The 21209-nt window shown below is 33.5% G+C and overlaps 1 protein-coding gene across 2 annotated transcripts in view; it reads right to left on the reverse strand.

The window, feature by feature from the left end:
• The window catches only part of Fkbp59 (FK506-binding protein 59kD), a 144829-nt gene that overhangs the window by 29881 nt on the left and 93739 nt on the right, over nt 1-21209 (reverse strand). The window contains exon 4 of one of the 2 annotated variants that reach the window (XM_074179191.1): nt 4963-5361. The exons of the other annotated variant lie outside the window; for it this stretch is intronic. Coding sequence (XP_074035292.1) covers nt 4963-5361 — 399 coding nt within the window. The remainder of the gene's footprint in view (nt 1-4962; nt 5362-21209) is intronic. 2 annotated transcript variants of the gene reach the window in all.

A 21209-nucleotide genomic window follows, 5' to 3' on the forward strand; every position in this document is an offset into this window, starting at 1 on the left:
TTATACAAAGGTGCAATCAGGAGGAATGCAGCCGCTAGAAGTACAACTAGAGGGCGTTGTAGAAGAAAGCTGTACTAGATGGCGTTTATCCTACTCGAGCAAAAAATACTGAATTTACTTCCAGTTTTATTTCCCATACTCGCCATTTTTTTTTTTCTTTTCGCTATATTTTCAAATTCATAATTTCATTGAAGTCTCAGATCCGAATAGAAATCGACCTTCGCTATCGGTTTAAAATTTACTTTTTATAAGACTTTACACATAGACTAAAACAAGACAGTCTATTTTCAGTGATAAACTTAGAAAGTGTCAATGTAAGATGTTTTTGTCATGTAATTAGAAAGTACAACTCATTCAAAATCATATATTCCTATCTATATATTATTCTATTTAATGTCACAATATTAGCTGGGCTCCATGTAGGTGCCGCAACTTTGGCATACTTGTCTATTACCATTGATTACTGGATGAATATGGACATCCAAATGCTTGTTTCTTTATACCGGTATAAACTTGTGAGGTATAAGCAGATTTTTTGTAGTACGCTCCCCCTCGGAGGGGTGCGTCCGACGTCCCTTATTTAGATAGGAAAAGTAGGTCGAGTGGCACCTTCACAACTCTGTTAAAAGAAAATTTTTGTAACGATTAGTTTTCGAGATAATTTGAAGTTAAAATTGCCATGTTAATAATACATTAAACAGACCACTCGGTAACTTGTATGCCTAAATAAAAAAAAATTCGAGCTGTTCTTATCAGTTTTTTCTTAAATAAAATCCCTTTTTTTAAAATCAATACCCACTCCTCTTCTTCCAGTTTTCATTAGTACATTGTTCGATTGTTTTGTTTAAACGGGTCGTGTATTGTTATTTGTTTAAAAATGCCTTACACTACTGCTGAAAGGGTTTCAGTTATTGCTTTATTTTTTGGCAACGACCAAAATGCTAATAGAACATCAATTTTATTTAACGAGCAAAACCCTGGTAAACACCTAAGCAGAAATCACGTTCTGGATTTGGTCACAAAATTCAGGGAGACAGGTTCGTTTTAAATAAGAAAAGAAATGTTCAGAGAAGGGTAGTGAATGACGATAATGCGATTGGAGTGATTGGTCAAGTCATCGCCAATCCCAGGTTAAGTACCAGAGGTTTATCAGCAATGGCCGGAATAAGCCATATGAGCGCATGGAGAATCCTTAAAAACCATCCTTACAAAATTAAACTTGTTCATGAACTCAATGAGGATGATTTTGACCGAAGACAGGAGTTTTGTGAGGGCATGAGTGAGAGATTAATGCAAAATCCCGAGCTGCTTTATAACATCTGTTTTTCGGACGAAAGCTCATTTTATTTAAATGGTTGCGTGAACCGTCACAATTGCCGTTATTGGTCGGATGAAAACCCAAAACAATACGCAGAAATACATACTCAATATCCCCAAAAGTTGAATGTCTGGGCCGGAATATTAGGCAATCATTGATGGAAATTTAACCGGTGATTCTTATTTACAACTTCTTGAAGAGGCAATACAACCTCGTATAATTGAAATAATTGAACAGGATCCAAGATGTCAAGATGAATTTATCCATTTTCAACAAGACGGTGCACCACCCCATTATGCCCAGCAGGTTCGAATTTTTTTTAATAATCTTTTTGAAGGACAATGGATTGGTAGAAGAGGTCCAATTGAATGGCCAGCACGATCACCAGATTTAACACCACTGGACTACTTTTTGTGGGGATATTTAAAGTCTAAAGTTAATGCTACACAGCCAGCCAATTTGGATGAATTACGTCGTAGAATTATTGATAAATGCCAAGCTATAACTCCTGAGATGTTGAATAGTGTAAGAGCAAAATTCGAACAAAAGCTTTATTTTTGCATGGGGCAAAATGGCGCACATTTTGAACATTTACTCTAAATTTCCTATGTGAGTTACCCTTATTAGGTGTTACTTTTTTTGTGTGTGCTTTAAAAACAATTATTGGGATTTATTAACCCTAAAACAGTTTTATGAACTTTTTTTTCTGTGTCATCAGCATTCAAGGAAATCAGCAGGTTGTATTCGTTGTGTAGGTAAGTTTTTAGTATGGATTCACTTTTTTATCAGAAGCATAAAATATTCACGTCAAAAGGCAACCTTCAGGAGGTGCGTAAATGCTGTCCATCGTTGTGTTGTTTTGTCTGTTGGGTACAAAAAACTAACAAACATCTTCAAGCCACTGAACATCAACATCACATACAAGCCAAACACGAAAATAACACAAAAAATAAACAGCTATGAAAAAGAAGAAGACAAAAACCAAAACGGGATATACAGTATACAATGCTCGGACTGCAACAAATTCTATATCGGCCAAACCAAGAAAAAACTGATCCAAAGGTACGATGAACACAAAAAGGCATATATACCGAATAGTATATAAATCAAACCTCGCAACACACGCCATACAAAACAAACATAACTTTCCCCCACCAGAGAACATAAAACTCATAAAACAAGTCAATAAGGAAAACCGCATGGACATTTGGGAAAACTTAAACATCCATAAATTTTATAGTCAAAAATCACTTATCGAGGAACAAGTACAAATCAAAACACAACAAGACCTAACATTCAATATACACTCCTAGAAACAATAAACCTAGAGAAGTTTCAACACAAAGAATAGTACCTGATGTAATCCAAATACAGGCAAATTTACCTAAAGCAACAGAAGTACCTGTATTGAGGCGTTCGGACTGTATAAAAGGACAAACACAGGATAAAACGTTCAGATAGAATAGTGCCTAGAGGATGACAGCACGACCAGCTGTCGAAAGCGCTCGCAGATAATCAAATAGAAGTTATATGGCTTCAAATCCTTTTTGTAACTTACATTAATAGTAAAATACTGAAAATAAAAGGAAAATTAGTTACATATATATATATATATATATATCTATTTGGATGATGTACTATATCCAATATATATATATATATATATATATATATATATATATATATATATATATATATATATATATATATATATATCTATTTGGATGATGTACTATATCCAATATATATATATATATATATATATATATATATATATATATATATATATATATATATATATATATATAAATTATCTTTGGGTGATCAGCAGAACGGAAGTGTACTCTTATAACACAAGTTATTCCAATATTTCGATACAATTTATTATCATCTTCAGGGAAAAGCTAAAAAATTTATATGGTGGTGATACACTATACAAATTATTAATATAAAAGGTCACAACTTACTGTTAGTGAGGTTGGCCGTGTCGAACAGAATCTTATATTTACACAATTGAAACATGTCAATACAATAAAAAAGTCATTAAAATAAAAGAGGTTGACTCCTCACAAGACACAAAGAAGAATATTAAATTGAATTTACTAAAAATCGTTATTTGTTTAAAATTATGGATTACCGGTAAAAGCCATGTGTTTAAAGAACAAAGAGAGAGGCACAAAACAATTTGACGCTGTCAGCTGTCAAGTAATTCTGTTTGAAAAGGTGTGTTTGTTTGTAGATGATACAACTATAGAACAAACGAGAACTATTATGGTGCATGTGTGATCAGAGACATCTGCTGTTCTGTAAGTAACAATGAGAAAACCCAAAAATCAAATAAGTTAATTAATTGACAAACATCCTCATTAGTCTTGAGGAAAACAAGTAAGGTGTTGTTGAATGAAAGTAAAACCCTGCCATAGGGAGGTTGGAAGTTTGTTGAAACAAAAAATTGTTTTAAAAATGAAGTTATATTGATGAAAAACCAGAATTATTGGTTTGGAATTCACCCAAAGATATTTTGCAAGTTTTGTTCTTAACTAGTCAGCAAAGACTGTCCTTCAACTTGAATCAACAGGAATGGGTTTCTATGAAGATCTAAGAGCTACTCATGGTAATGAAATAGTCAATAAAATGAAACAGCCGTCCCGTCTAAAGAAGAAGCTAGCCAAAGAAAATAACCGTAGATGTTTCCTCCTGAGATGTCGTACTGTAGGAATACTACAGTACGACATCTCAGGAAAACACATAACACATGCCACCCAACATATTGATCAATTAGTGTTGAGACAAGATGTACAGTATAACAACACAACAGGAACTTTCACTGACGGGTTAGGAACCGAACTTCTTAATTTTGAAATTAATACTAATCATAAATCTCTTAACCACATTCAACACAACTTAGAGTTGCTTAAGAATGAGATAATCCAATTATCAAATCATGCCGTTTTCTTAGAATTTTCTGGAAGACAACAAATCTCTTTTAATAAAATCTTTCACAAAATTAGATTAAACAATTTAAACATATATAATATATATATATATATATATATATATATATATATATATATATATATATATATATATAAATAAGTATGTGTTGTTTCTCATTTCCGGCAAACAAATGGTTGCCCATCTTTGCACTTGGCTGCACCGCGTTGATGAGGCCAATAGCCAGAAACACTTACCCACGGTTTGCCTCCTTCTTGGAGTGTTGTGTCCACGAATTGTTTCCTCATCACAAAATCCAACTCCTTCACCCACACGGTCTACAGGAAACCAACACACACAAACGGAACCTCAACACAAACTCCCACCATCATCCAGCACACACCAACTTCGTCTTCAATTCTCTCATCCATAGATCTATCATCCTCGCAGACCACAACAAACCACAAGAGCTAGCCCAACTCAAATCAGCTCTCCTTCAAAATGGATAAGATAAAGATGAGTACTATTCTGATCAATCCCAATCTAATTTCAATTTAGCCACCGGTAGACAACTATTTCAGCGCTACTTCAGCCTGTTGGGCATGGTCAGTACCAGGCAGTATATAGTTATAATTCCCAACAGATTGAAACAGCTATCTACCGTATGACTCGCCACCAATTCATCAAACATAACGTTGAGAAATACGTACCCCTATCGTTTTCCAAATATTTTTTTATCTTTCCATAAAACTTGATACTCAGATCGAATTTTTCAGCTTTGAAGTAAGATGTTCCTTTGTCTTTGAATAATTTACACTGCTCAATCTTTTCCTGTGAATCAAGACACCAAAACTCCTTCATTCTTTCAAAATTTTTGAGAGTTACTATATATTCCACTGTTGCATTTGATGGTATATTGAAATTATGTGATCCAAGTTTTTCAAAAGCATAAATGGGTTTTACTGTCAGTCGAGACTTTTCACCTTTTTTGAATTTCATGACAGCAATCTCTATTCCTTGAATGATATTGTTTTCAGATCCTTCTCCAATATTGAATGATACTTCGCGTTCATCGAATATTTCATTTTCATATTTTCCAATTATGTGTACTAAAAACATAAAATGTATTAGCTGTGGGAAAATAATGATCTTCTATTTCCATGAACCCGTAATATAATGCTGGAGGCAAGATTAAATAGAATGATTTCAAACCTAATTTTCGGGTTTTCCTGACGTTTCATCTATGACATTATCAAAGGCAATGCGGCAGAAGTGTTGATTGTGATCAGAGCAAATATTACAGCATTGATTTGATTCTTCGAATTTATTCCATTCATAGTATGCGTGGCTCTGTTCCTAATATTTAAATTGAGTGATCTGATACGAGAACAATTGTCGATTTCCTCTTTGAAATTATTTTCGTATTTCTGAATATCTGTCACTTCCCGTTTTTGATAATAACGTCTGAGTTCTTTTGAGAACGTGCTTTTTTTAACGCCATAACGTGGGTATGTTCCGCTACTGCTGATTTATCGGTTCGCCCCAGGTGACAATTTTTTTTGTGTTCAGAGAGCCAGATAGTTTCGTTTCTCTTCGTGGTTCCAATGTAGACCGATCCACAGCTACAAGGGATCTGATGAATCACCGGTGTTGCTCAAGGCCCTCTGGAGTCCTTAGCTAACCTTAGACTCTATCTGTGGTTTCAGTCGAACTGAATATCGATTTCCCGTTGTGTTTTTCCAGAACTCTTCCCATCTGGTTGGAAACATTACTCACATATGGCAGAAAAGGTTTTCCATTGACATACCTATTTGAAGTAGCTTTGTTATTCTGTTTTCCGAGTTGCATTGCCCGCTTGAAATCGGTTCCGCTATATCCATCCCGTTTGAAGGCGTTTTTCATATAACCGAGTTTCTGAGAAAGACTCAGGTTCACTAAATCAAGTTTCCTCTTTTTCATCATAGCTGGTGAATGCAACGACTACTCCGAATAAGTCTGTCTGTCTGTGAAGAATGTAACCGATCTTATCGGAGATTTCTGGAAAAACACAACGTGAAATCGATATTTAGGCCGGCTGACTAAACTCAACAGTGTCTAAAGTAAGCTGGGGACTCCAAAAGGCATTTATCAACAGCAGGTGTTTACCTGATCACTTGTAGCTGTGGATAGTCTACATTGGAAGCACAAAGTATCCGGATCTATGAATACAAAAAAATTGTCGAATGAGGCATACCGATAAATGAGCAGACCAAGTGCTCGATGGAACTCAGAGTTATTATCCAAGACTGTATAGGGAGGCGATAGAAATTCAGAAATACGAAAATGATCTCAACTGAAAGGCTAAATGTACTTGATTGCTCTCGTATCCGGTCATTTAATTCAACCAATATGGACGAAGCCACCCTCACCTCCGGAATAAATTTGGAGACCCAAACCGAATCGGTAGAATGTCAGACATAAATCTGACTGAAATTAGCATAATAGCTTTGACTCAGTTATCACCAGGGATTATTTATACTCTTTGATCAAGTAAGATGAGGTAAGATGATTGTGTAGAAAAAAATAATTCTTGAATTGCTTTCCTAAGACATCCAGCTTAAAAACCATCTGTGAATATGTGATGTAAGATTAATAGCATGTTTTATTGTTGACATTGTTTTTTACAAGGTGTGCACTATTTTATCATGATACAATTGTTGATTTCTCTACCAACTTCAATTCATTCTCATTTCATTTGTTGAATAACTTCACTGGGCGTTTCAGAAGCTTGACCAAAACATGAAACCTCTGGCATAGAATAAATCCAAAACAAGCACTGCTGCCAAACACTGAAAATGCAACATTTCTCGACACGCGTTTCACCAACCAAGTTGTCGTCTTAAGGAAAAAGTAACTTGAGTTTTGAATAAAAAAGATGCTTGATATCACACAACTGATATAGTCCAAAAAATAACTTCGTTTTCATCCTTACCAGTTCCTACACGGTTATACCAACAGGAAAGAAGTTACAAATATGTTTTTCGTGTGCCAAGGGAAATGAGCCCGAGTGTATAAACAGTGCAAACATAAGAAATATCCCCCTCTTAACTTCTGAACGTGACAAGATATCAAGGTCGCATAAAATCCATGCAAAACTGCATCATTTTTAGTTTTTTTTTGTATCCGCCGGAAGGCGCAACCAACTGTTTTTGGTAAAGGGGTGTCTTGTGATATCTCGTTTTATACGTATTCCCATTTTCTATTCGACGCTCTTTTGTTTTTGAAAATCGGAACAGCAGTTTCTGAGTGATTAGCAATTTTATATTCGTTTTAAGAATCTGTATACAAACGACAAATATTAATGTAAGAAAAAAATGTATTCATAACTCACTTTTATTTATTTCAATAAATGTTCACTGGCAACAATACATTTTTTTGACAAATTCATTTCTCATATTATGAAATTTATCTGGGGTGATTTCGTTGGGAGAACCTCTGAGTATATCCATAAGCTCTGAATAGACTGTGGTTGTGTAACGTATACTTTGGATTTCACGAATATCCACAAAAATCTAAAGACGCCATATAAACTGATTTAGCGAGAAACCACTTATGCCCATCCATCAGTTTGGAAAATTGACAAACCCAAAAGAGTTTTCAACTGATGTTACGTTTTAGCCAGACGAAGTTCTTTCTCATCATGACAAGTTGTATGATGGATAGGTGGACACAGTGTTTTTTATTCCCTAAACTCAATTTGATATTACCAAAATTTTCATTTTATAATGATCAGTTTTCAATCGTTGCTGAGGAAATGCTGTATTCATTTGTGTGAAAAACAAACTTTGACTATCTATCCAGACTCAAAGATTCAAAATGAAGAAACGTTTTTGAAATTCATTACGAGCTTGCAAAAAACGGAAAGAGCTACCGAAAAAATCGACAAACGTCTGAACTAGGTGGCGGGAAAGTATATGAATATGTTAATGAAACCGGGTTACTAGGATACTTTTATGATCTCGTCTGGATCATTTTCGACAGGTTCCTTATGGTCCCAATGATCAGTATTTAATTGATGATAAATATCCAATTCAGCGATTAGGGTAGGTGATATCGAGATGCTGACGAGCAAGAACACTAAAATGAGCTGGAGCCCCATTGTGCATAAACCACATATTAATGCCTCTTATACTCCTGAAAAATCTGCTTCGTCCGTAAATAAAATATTTCGTAAAAAATTATTATTGTGCCATCATATGAATCAACCACCTGCAAATCATTAATCTTGAGTGAAAATCTGCCATTTCAGCGTTAGTAAAATTATTCATGATGGAATTACTGCTAACTGACAACTCTGATTACTTTCACTAATAAGACAACACTATCAGTGTCAGCTGGTCTCCAAAGCAGGTTTTCGTGATATGCAAAGTGGCTTCAATTTTTTTTTCGAAAATGAGGCTAGATATGAAGAAAACACGAGCGACGAAAAAGTTGTATTTTTAGTTGATTATTCTAAAAAATATAAAAACTACAACAAGGCAGTGGCGTACTTTTATTTCTCAATATTGTTGGCTATGACACCCACTGATACTGCACTGGATCTAATAATCTAGTTAGGGCTTATTAATTCAAATAACTGTAGCAAATTTCAACCAAATACTAATAATAATAATAATAAACGTCTTTATTGTATTAAATGACATATGATATACAAATGAAATGAAAGTGTTGGCGAAGTCTAGCTCAGAGCTATTCTACTCAACCAACAGGGGTTTGAACCCCGATTTGAAAAAGAAAGTTCACAAGTTAGGTAAACGATAATTTTAGTAAATGGCTGTACTTAGTGGATTACAAAAATAATTGAGTGGCGCAGTAAACATAAATAAGTTATACAGGTTAATCACCATCACATATACATTATTGAAAACTTACTAGCCTGAATAATTGCAGTCAATTAAAAGGTAAAATGTAAATTATCAGAATTTGCTATATTACATCATTGTGTGAGTAATAAATACTTCTTCAATTTATATTTGAATTTATTTATGTTATATAACTTGGTCAGGAAGAAGATTGTACATTCGAATGGAGTTAAAAATAAAAGATCGTTGAAATATCGCAGTTTTGTGCTGGGGCATGGTCAGGGCAGATCTGTTTCTGACATTTTTTGAATGTATTCTAGAACGTGGAATGAATTTATGCAATAGAGCTGGTGGGTTGGACTTGTTTAGGAGTCCATGTGTGAATGAACCCAAGTGGAGTTGCCGTCTATTCTCCATGTTCAGCCAGTTGCACTCTTTGAGTTTATGGGAGATGGAGTCATATTTTCGTATTCCATAAATTAGTCTGCAACAACTATTCTGCACTTTTTGTATCCGATTACTATCATCTTTAGTTAAACAGGGACCATAAATGAAATCGCAATAGTTGAAATGACTCAAAACTAGACACTCACACAAGGTTCTTTTCATTTTAATACTTAAAACGTGTCGATTACTATAGATCAGTTTGAGGGATAAAAACGCTTTACTGATGAGATTACTTATATGTTGAGAGAAACGTAAGTCTGTATCCATATCTAAACCAAGATTCCTAGCGGAATCACTAGCTTTGAGTATATTATTATCAATTTTCAGTGTCATATTATTTTTTAAAAGAATTTTATTATATCTGTTTCCAAAATATAGTACTTTAGATTTGTCAGGATTGATCTTTGAGTTGTGCTCATTGGACATTTCTTTTATTTTATTCAATTCATTGTTTATAATATCTTCAGTGATATCTAGATTTTCGGTACGAAAACTGATATATACCTGTGTATCATCAGCAAAAGCCTGCACTTTACAATTATGAATATTCTTTAGAATATCAGCTGTGTATATAATGAAAAGAAGAGGTCCCAATATAGACCCTTGGGGGACTTCCGAAAGTATGTCAAGCGTAGATGAATATGATCCATTATTCGATATTTTTTGAGAACGCCTTAAAAAGTAATTCCATATAAGAAATACTGAAGATTCATCAAAGCCAAAAAATCTTAATTTAGCACAAAGCAGCTCATGATTAATAGTATCGAATGCTTTGGAAAAAATCAAAGTGCTAGATAAGCCTTGATCACATGCAGTTAATATATCAGTAGTTACGGTTGCTAGAGATATTTCACTATTTCTACCCGGTCTGAAGCCACACTGGCAATCAGGAAGTAAGTTATTTGAAGTAAAATAATCATAAATTTGGGAATATAAAAATTTTTCATAAATCTTTGATATTGCAGGAAGCAGACTAATAATTCTCAAATCAGAAAAGTCCTTGGGGTTACTTTTTTTTGGGATCGGTATATCAACAGGTTTTCCATAGCACTGGAAATAAGATTTTTCAATGCAGCAATCAATTATGTGGGCAATGTATATCGATAAAAGGGCTACAATACTTTAACATTTTTGCATTTATATTATCAACTCCAAAAGCATTAGTACGGATACTATGTAAAAATGTGTTAACTTCTTCGACGGTTATCAGTTTAAATGAAAATTTGATTGAGGGATCATGAACTGAGTTGTTATAAAAATCAATTTTATTATCACAAATATTGGATACGTTCTGCAGAAAGGTAAAAAAATAATTTTTCAAATCATTAGGGTTAGCTAAATATTCAGGAATAGAGTTTTTACGGCCTGAGCATACACTTAGGTTTTTCAGAGTTTTCCAAGAGGTTTCAGAATCTTTCATTTGGAACACTTGATTCAGTTTAGCTTTTTTCTCACATCTAGTTACAGAAAGAGTATAGTTTCTTAGCTCCTTGTACCTTTCGAAATCTATTTTACTATTAGTTCTTTTGAACTTATGCAGTGCCCTATCTCTTTCTTTTTTTAACATTTTAAGGTTTTCAGCGAGCCAGGGTGCTGATTTTTTGGTAACTCTTCTTGAAACAACAGGAGCATTTTTATTGAAAGCGGAGAGGATGAAGTCATTGAAAAGTTCGATTTTTTTATCAAGATCTGTCATGTTTATGATATTGTGCCAGGAAGTTCATAAAGTTCATCAAGGAGATTAGAAATACTGAAATCACGAAAACATCTATAAGTGATGAACTGTGGTTCTCTATGATTAATTGAAATATTCACTTCTACAAATGTCATTTCATGATCCGAGATCCCATGTACATGTAAGGTCCCGAATGTATTTACCATGTCAGTTTTTGATACGAATATAATATCTAGTAATGTACTTGATGTATTTGTGGATCTAGTTGCAACATTCATTATTTGTGAGAAACCAAATGATTCGAAGCAATGTATTAAGGTATTATCTAAATTGAAGCAATTTACATTGAAATCTCCTAAACAAGCCATCCAGTCCACAGTGTGCACCGTCATAGACAATATATTGTCCATGTCATCTATTACATCACCTATCATAGCATTAGGCGGTCTATAAAAAACGCCAATAATACACTGTTTTCCCTTCATTTTGGTTTTCAATAAGAGAAATTCAACAGAACTCTTCATAATCATATCAATTCTCAGAATTTCACAACTCACCGACCCTTTGACATATGCTCCAACTCCTCCACCCCTGCCGGCTCTATCCTTACGAAAAAAAGTATATCCAGGAATTTTTAACTTATCAGATTCATGATCTGAGCCCAACCATGTCTCAGACAATAACATGACATCGATATCGTTATCAATAACAATCTCCCTGAATTCCTGAAATCCTGTAAATATAGATCGGATATTCAGATGAGCTATTTTCATTCCGTTCATTGGGCGAACGTGAAGAAAAAGAAAAAAAAAAGAAAAATAGTACAGTAAAGTTAGGGTGATTTATACTCAAGAAACTGTTAGTAAGGATATTTATACTTCAACGCCCTGTATCTCAGAAACGAAGCAACTCACGACCGATTCGTATGAGTATAACTTAAGCAACGATCAATGTTATAATACAATATGTGAACAAGGGTTTGTGTTTATTCACAAAAAGTGCATTATCTAATTCGTCTAATAATATGAAAATAATTGAACGGATTTTTATTACTGGTGATAATATTCACAACACCCTTTCTGTAGATGATTTCTCTGAATATCCGATTGACCTGACATTTTGCATACATGTTTGGATGAAAATGCACACTAATACTTTGGATGTAGAATGGCTCCATCTGCAAATAAGTTAGAAGCCATTCTACATCCAATGTGACAGATCGCCCAAAATTCCGGACTTGTTTTTTTCGTTTATGCAATGATATGTATATCAAATAAGAGGGTTTGCTGAAAAGAACACGAAAAATAAAATGAAATTTCTCTCAATTCCATATGGCAGAATAACCAAGAGAGCGAACTAGATTTTTATGCACCCATATGATATGGGTATCAAATGAAACAGTAGACCCACACGGTCTACAACAACAACAAGTACAGCTTGGGTTTATTATAATTATTGGTTCAACTTTCTAAACACAATTAGCGACAAGCGCCATGAATCAAAGAACGTGTTTACTCCAATATCAGACAGCTACGCCTGACGGTGACGGCCGCACGCTGCGAGCTTGGTATTTTGGTATGAGTGTCGTGCGGACCTCTGGCTTGTCGCGCTATAGTTTGGACACCGTCACAAACTTACATATATATATATATATATATATATATATATATATATATATATATATATATATATATATATATATATATATATATATGTAAACGGTCATTTGTCAGCCCGTAGAATATACGATGTGAACTCTGGTCAGCCCTCGGAAACGTCGGTCGTCCCGGTTTCGGGCTCACCAACGTTTCCCACTGTATATAGTGTTTTTTGGACATGTTATCATGTGAAATGACGTTTAGCAAATTTTCGGTTGGGCCGACCATTACACCATATACACATAGCTGATACACCACCTACTTTCACAAAACTTCGCCAGGAGGCGTGGCTGTGTAATTGTATACACCTGATGTGAATAGTGTCTTTGTGAGCCCAGGTTTATACGAACACTTTCAATGGATAGCATGTTGGTCAGCCCACAATCGGGCAACGCTGCACTTGCATTTCATGATTCTAACTAGATTGTCGTGGTGCAGAAATTCGATAATAGTAATGGAAAATTTTTTGAGAGATGTAGAATTTTATGAAAAAGTTCCTGTTTTGTATGTTTTTTGTACAAGCGTTCGTGTGCGTGCATCACCCTATATCTATACAAGCAATTTAGATCAGGAATTGTTTCGCATATAAAAGTTTTATCAGAGCTTCGTAACATATTCACTTGTAGAAAAATGCTTGATCTGAACTCATACTTTCCCACATTCGACTACTTACCCGAAATCAGCTTTTTCGGATAACGGTGTCGAGTACGGAAATATACTGTTTCCGTTCTAGTTAGGATAATAATAATATAATTACTAACAGTGCGTTATTCCATTTAGCTTGTCGAAGCAATTTTAACCTCTGCACTATCTTAGATACAAAAATTTGAATATGTTATAAGTTGAAAATATCAATATAGTGTTCGGAATCACACGTTAAAATGTAAGACCTCGTTAATCTATAGCTAGTACAAGTTTATACTTCTGAGGGTTGTCGTTCGTAGGGGTGCGACAGACATATTTTAAACCGTTTCCTGTTTGTATTTTCAAATGTAGATTTTCAAATTCTAATTATATGGCATGGACGCCTCAACAGAAATCGCGTTGTGTAAATCAATTTTAGACATTAAGCAGGAAACTTCGGATTTCACTTTGAAATTGTAGATTTGAAAACCTGACTGCACAAAAATAATCGAAGTGTGACTGAGTAGAAATGAGTAGATGAAAAATGACATTTTTTTCACAAACGAAAATTCTAAAATGTGATGAATGATCTGGTAATGAATTTATTGAGAAATGAATAGTGAATATCCAGAATGTCTACAGTTTCAATAAATTCTATATAAAAATCCGCAGCAGCACTACGGATTTCCGATATATAATTCAGTTCAAAAATTAGGTAAAAATCGCACTAAGTATGTTTTCGATGACGAAAGGAAATTCTGAGTGACTAGCATAAGGTAAGATATAATTTGTGAAACAGATATTAGTAATAAGTTTCAATTCTCTTTTTCTTAGCAATAGTTTTTTCGAAAACTCCCTTTCAGTTTTTGGAGGTATGATGTTGTTCAGGTTGAACATAATGAAGTGGAGATTAAACCAATGTTTTTTTATTATGTTGACTGTTCATGACGATGAATACGTCATATCATCATCGATTATAACCTGCAGCAGACATTTCAATCAAAATAAAAAACACTTGGAATATTTCAGCACAGAAAAAATTTGATCAGGTTGACTAAACATTTATTTGAATGGAGTATTATTCTTCAATTTGAGAACTGCTGACAAAAATTGTTCGGTAAACTAATAAACACGTAGTATGAAAAAATAACATAATTTCTAATGAAATGAAACTACAACATGGGTAAAAAAATATCAAATGAAAATTATTAATATTATTTCTTCTTTCTATAACAACAGTAAACGTATTCTTTGATTGCAGCCCAGTTTCTATTTTTTAATAATGATGAATATTTCTTTTCCTTATATTTTAGATACAAACAAGAACTAATTCAATTCTAGCACTTCTTTTTTTTTCGGAGCGAAAAACTTTTTGACTATATTTCGTTTTGCTCCTTAGACCAAGTTTGTTTTTGAGAAGGTTTTATTGTTTTCAAAACTGTGCGTGTCTGATGATCTGAAATGAGATCAGTGTGTTGAAAAACTCTATCAAGATATCAAACGGGTTGAAAATGGATCCAAAAATGAATGATGAAAATAAAAAATGGAAGGACGATACTGAAAAGTGATTTGACTCATTTCCAACCTATACTCAGAGATACGGATGATTCCAAAACAGCTCAAAATATAAATAATTGATTGCATATAGGGAATTTTTTTCAAAAGGAGCCACGTTCAATATCTCCATAAATAAGACAGTAATGTAAATTTCCCGTAACACCTAATTTTTGTGAAATAATATAAGGTATCGCTAAGATGCGTACACACTCCTCTTCAAAATAGCAAACAAAATAACCCCATATATGCCATCTATTGGATAAGTGATTTTATCAGGAATTCAACGATGATTTTCCAGGGTTGATTTCTAATTTACTGTGAAGAAGGACCTTGAAGTATAAGTGAACGACTTTTTAGATTAATTGATACAATCTCTCACAAAAACGTATACAACAATTATTTCTATTGTCAAGTTCCTAACAGAAAACAACTTTTGTCGCGTTGAATTATATCTGTCAGATTTTTGGCAAAGTTTCTCATACAAAACACTTCAAAATACTTTCTAAAACTCACAGCCAGAAATGTTCCACTAAACAGTTTTATAAAAACGCGACACGTGTTTCGCCATACAATGGCTTCTTCGGGCGTATCTTTATCTACTATATTTTACAAATTTAATGCTTGGTATACCTAATTTCAAAATTTAAAGTACCTACATTTCAAGTACTTGAGTTTGTAATGGATTAAATGACCTGAGCTTATGTCCCAGTTCCCACATTTGAAAAATATTCAGTAACGGTTATTCAATTCTAATTGATCATTTAGTTACTTACCCGAATTCTTGAATCTATTGATCGCTTGACATTTTAGAAGAATCTAAGTTTTTAATTCTTTGGAAAATAATCTCCCTGTTTGGCCATTATACAGTTTTGGACAAGAGCCACAACTCAGCTGATATACTCCTGATCTATCCGATACCGAAGTTTTGTCTTTATTGTTTTTAATAAATGCACTTACACTATTATTCGGACTATTACTATTTCTGTGAGCTAAGTTTTACGCAGTCTTTCTTCAAAAAAATATTATTGGTTGGTTCAGCCAAAAATGACAATGTCTCATAACTGACGTTATCGCATCTTGAATTTGGGTAGATATGGTCCATGGCTTGCTTTTGTAGTTTTTGTTTGATTTGTTTGATCAAACTCAGCTCTCTCTGGAAATTATTCAATAGTCTATGAAGAATATTATTGAATGCAGCAACTTTATGCTGGTAAGAGTGCATAGAGGAATTATGTATGATAATGTCCGTGTAAGATGGTTTGTGGAAAATTGCAAATTCATGTTCATTGTTATTTTTTGTAATGGTTGAGTCAAGGTAATTTAATGAATTATTTACCTTCCTCTCAGTGGTAAATTTTATTGACGGGTGGATGGAATTGACATATTCAACGAACTTGCCTACTTGCTTTTCTGTAATGATTTCATTATTCACTAGTGATAAATGGATATCGTAATGCTTGAAGAAATACATGCATAATGAATCTTTAATACACCAGTCCTGAACAAACTGTAACGTCTATTTGATAAAAAAAATTGATGAGCTTCCGTGAAGTATCATATTTATTCTAATACTTGCTACTTTCTACACACATTCACATCAAATCGATATACCAAATTTGGAACATCCATTCGAACTAAAAATGAAAACACAGGAAAATAATATTTCATTCGAGTTAGGAATTGGAAAACAGTGAATTACTTAAAATTAAGTAGATTCTATGATATTCATTTGTAATCGTCATATACCTATATATTCTCTAATCATTCTCTAAGTATACCAAAATATTGGCAAGCCAATTAACAAAATAGCATTAGGATCATTGCAAAGATCGTAACGGTTCTCAAAGAGTTTCGCGCCAAAATAGTTAACGCGTGTCAAACAATTGCAGATTTCGTAGGAATACTGAAACTTCAATGAAATGAATAAAAACACTTTTGTCTAATTACCTATATTTGATTTTATTTATATGACCGTTTTCGGGTTTGACCCCATTACCAAGTATTACCTTACCTATAAATTTCGTCGCCGCTGATATATACCATTATTTTTTGAAGAGAAATTTTGATGATCATAATATCCTCCATTTCATGAATTTATTATCGGATGAAAAGTGCAATTTTCTATACTTCACTGAATTTGACTTCGATACTAAATTTTCCCATTTTCATGATGTTTTTCTTCAAGCTTTTGATATATCCTTTCCTAAACAGTTTCAAAAAATTAAACAAAATCAAAATTCAAGTAGACACAAACCATGGATTACTAAGGATATCGTTGAAGAAGGTATATTACTCAGAGATATTTATAATTTGAACAAGAGCCAAACCAATGTACATTTATTGGGTCAATATAAGCAACTCTTAAAAAATCATAGACAAAAAATTGTGCTCTCAAAAAGTCAATACTTTAATAATCAATTCCTCAAGGCTCAACATAAATCTGAAGCTGCCTGGTCTATCATCAGGAAAAATACTATTATAAACGATTCATCTAAGACATTGGCGATGGTGTACTTGTTAACGATGGTCCCGGTATATCTCAAGCATTTAGTAGTTATTTTGTCGATTCAGTGGAGTCATTAGTAAAAAATACTGCACCTGGTGGCATTGAAAATCGTTGTGTAAAAACTGAGAGTCTTTTCCTCTATCCAATAGATGAAACTGAACTCGTGGAAGTAATTAAATTCGTATGTTCGAAAAATTCCAGTGGGGTTGATGAATTGCCAGGCAATGTTTTAATGAAGGCTGCTTTGAAAATAATGAAACCTCTGATTTATCTAATCAATTTATCTTTTTCTGAAGGTATTTTTCCTTCCCGACTTAAGCAAGCAATAGTCGTCCCAGTCTATAAAAAAAGCGATAAGCATGTAATGTCGAACTACAGAGGTATTGCTTTACTATCTCCATTTTCGAAAATATTTGAAGAATCACATCAAAACTTGTGTCCTTTTTAAATAAATACAATATCGTATCTGACAACCAATATGGGTTTCAAGTGGGCTTGTCAACCCAGGATGCCATCCTTTCTCTACATAATCATGTATTATCAAACTTCGACAACGATGAAAAATCACTTAGTGTTCTTTTCGACTTGACACGAGCGTTTGATATCAGTCATCATGGTCTTCTTCTTGATGAACTGTTTGGCATGGGCGTTCGTGGTCCAAGTCTGAAATGGATTGAAACCTATTCAACTGGTCGTACACAGGTTGTTAAAGTTAGGCTTCAGACTGGGTCATTTTTCTCTGAATTTCGAAACGTTGTTACAGGTGTGCCCCAAGGTAGTGTTTTGGGGCCTACACTATTTATTTTATTCGTTAATGACCTTTCAAAAATTAATCATCCACAGTGCTCTATATAATTTGCTGATGACACATCTTTTACTGTCAGTGGTTCGGAATGTGAAACATTGTCAGTAAGAGCAACTGATGCTGTATTCAACATACAAAATTATTGTTCTAAGAATGACTTGATTCTAAATAATCTTAAAACCAACACCATTTCCTTTACAATTCAGGAAACTGATTGTAGTGAATTGGTTAGGTCTGAGATTAAAAATATTGAACACGTAAACTATAAAAAATTTTTAGGAGTTTTTATTGATTCCCAACTCAATTGGAATCATCATGTTGATTTCATACTGAAGAAATTAGCGACACATTGTTTCGTTATATGGAATCTGCGTAATTTTGTGTCTATTGAAATTCTTAAAAGTTACTATTATGCATATATTTACTCTGCCCTCAATTACTGTATTATTTGTTTTGGCAACTGCAATAGAATCAGTGTCTTATTAATTTTCCAGAAAAAAAAAATTAGAACAATTTGTTTTAAAAAAAAATCGATTCCTGTAAACCACTATCTGCAAAGTTGAATATATTAACTATTACTTGCATGTATATTATTAATTGCGTAATCTACGTTAAATCAAATTGCTCCAAGTTTTAGAACAGAGATGATACATGTCTTCTTTCGGGCTTCACCCTGAGAAAAAACTAACATTTTAATTCCTAGTCATAAGTTAGCCAAGGTGACCAATGGACCTCATATCATGTCAAAAAAACTGTACAACAATCTCCCAATATCCATTAAAAAATAACTAGTGTAAAGCTCTCTTAACAAAAAGTTTGGAAAGTATTATGTGAAAAGGTATTTTATTCGCTTGATGAATTTTTTCAGTCTGATTTGGAATTTTAAATTTTAATTTCTGTACCCCTTTTATGGTCTGAATGTTATGTAATATATCATATAATTATGTTGTTTTATGATTGTGACCTCATTGTAATTGTACTGAGTTATGTGACTTTTTCCATGCCGTCCCTAGGTCGTGGAAATAAAGATTTTTGATTTGATTTGAAATATTGAAAAAATACTTAATAATGCGGGGTCAAACCCGAAACTGGTCGTATACATAAAATCAACTAGTGGTACTTAGACAAAAGTGTTTTTATTCATTTCATTAAAGTGATCATGAATTACCACAAAATAAACAAGTAATCAATCATACATAATACAGAAACTATATGAAACATAAATAGTCAATAGTAACGGCATCTTTTTCTTTTCCTAATATATTTTTTCCGGTAAACTAACACATAGTTTACCTCTGAAAAACTGGATTTGCCAGGATTTTAAAAACACTTGATACCCTCACGATGAAATCCAATGATACACTGAAATGGATCGCGTTCCTGGTCAGCCCTTCGATGTGGCAGCATTGTAGGGCTGACCAAGATGCTCTTCATATAGCGATTTGTATAACTATGGGCTGACCAACAACATGGGGCTGACAAAGGTTTAAAGGATATGTAAAATTTTCATTTTCAGAAAAAATCTACCCCTCTGATGGGCCTATTAATAAAATCATACCACTGAAGAGTATTCCGAAAAGTATATACCTAAATATATTCGGGAAGTGCTGGGTGGACCAACGCCCCGTTCATATACCGGGCTGACCAATATGCAATGAACAAATATATATATATATATATATATATATATATATATATATATATATATATATATAATAAACCCAAGCTGTACTTGTTGTTGATTCAGGTAAACCTATATACAATCTTGTATTATAATTATTGAAACCTCTCTGAATACCTGTATATAGTGTAAATATATTTTCAGTTATCACAGGCATCAACCGCAGTACTTATTATTTGTAACCTTATCCATTAAGACAAGGGAATTGATTTATAAATCTACAACAAAATGGCTGTTGTTTGAGCAAAATTCTGTTTCGCCTCTGTGGCATTAGACACAAAAACCACCATTTTGAGAGTCCGCACTATTCAGTTAGAAGGAAAGGACACGTCGTACGAATTTCCAGAATATCTTTCAACAAAGGAGAATCATCCAAAACTTTACGAAACAACTATAGTAAAGAATATAGCCAAGAATTTGAAAACACGTGGAAAGTTTCGAAAGGTGTGGATTTCGTTAGGAAACGAACTTAAGAGTCAATATTTGGATGAAGAGGGTAACGTATGTTATGATGGTATTTATTTGGATGAGTGTCGGGCATATGTAGACCCCAGCTTCGTTCCTACTCATAACCTTGAAGCCTTTCCGCATGAAAAAAACACGTCGCGAGTAAAAAACATGATTCTTGATAATTTTTTTGGAAAAAACCAGAACGCGGTTACTTTTATGGATCTTTTTATAAGTGAGTGCACTCGTTCAAATTGAAAGAAAATTACGCAGAGACATTGATATTTTTTTTTGAAGGACCGGCCCTCGACTGGTTCCAGAGTTTCTTAAAAATAAACAAGATCACAAGACCATGGGAGCATTGGAAAAATTATTTTATAGATACTTTTGCGGTGATAGGGTGGCCCGAAATAAAGTATGCATATGAATTTCGTTATTTAAATGAGTTGCTTTTAGAGTATGCGCTAAAAAAGAGAAATCTGCTTTTAGATACAGACTCAAAAATATTAGAAAATACTCAAATAAATTTAATTGTTTTGGGTTTACTAGTGAACATTCAATTGCATATAAATAGAAAAGATTTAAATACAATTGATAATTTAATGTCACTCATAAATCAGTTCGAAGGTCTTATAGAAAAAGAAAAAAAAAATTGAAACAAAAAACTCACAGGAAAGTAAATCAGAGAAAAAACCATGCCCCTACTGCACAAAAAA

Source organism: Leptinotarsa decemlineata, unplaced genomic scaffold (assembly GCF_025532065.1).
Source record: "Leptinotarsa decemlineata unplaced genomic scaffold, Ldec_3_MD MMD2_tig00004433_RagTag_RagTag, whole genome shotgun sequence".
In the NCBI taxonomy this organism is placed as follows: Eukaryota; Metazoa; Arthropoda; class Insecta; order Coleoptera; family Chrysomelidae; genus Leptinotarsa; species Leptinotarsa decemlineata.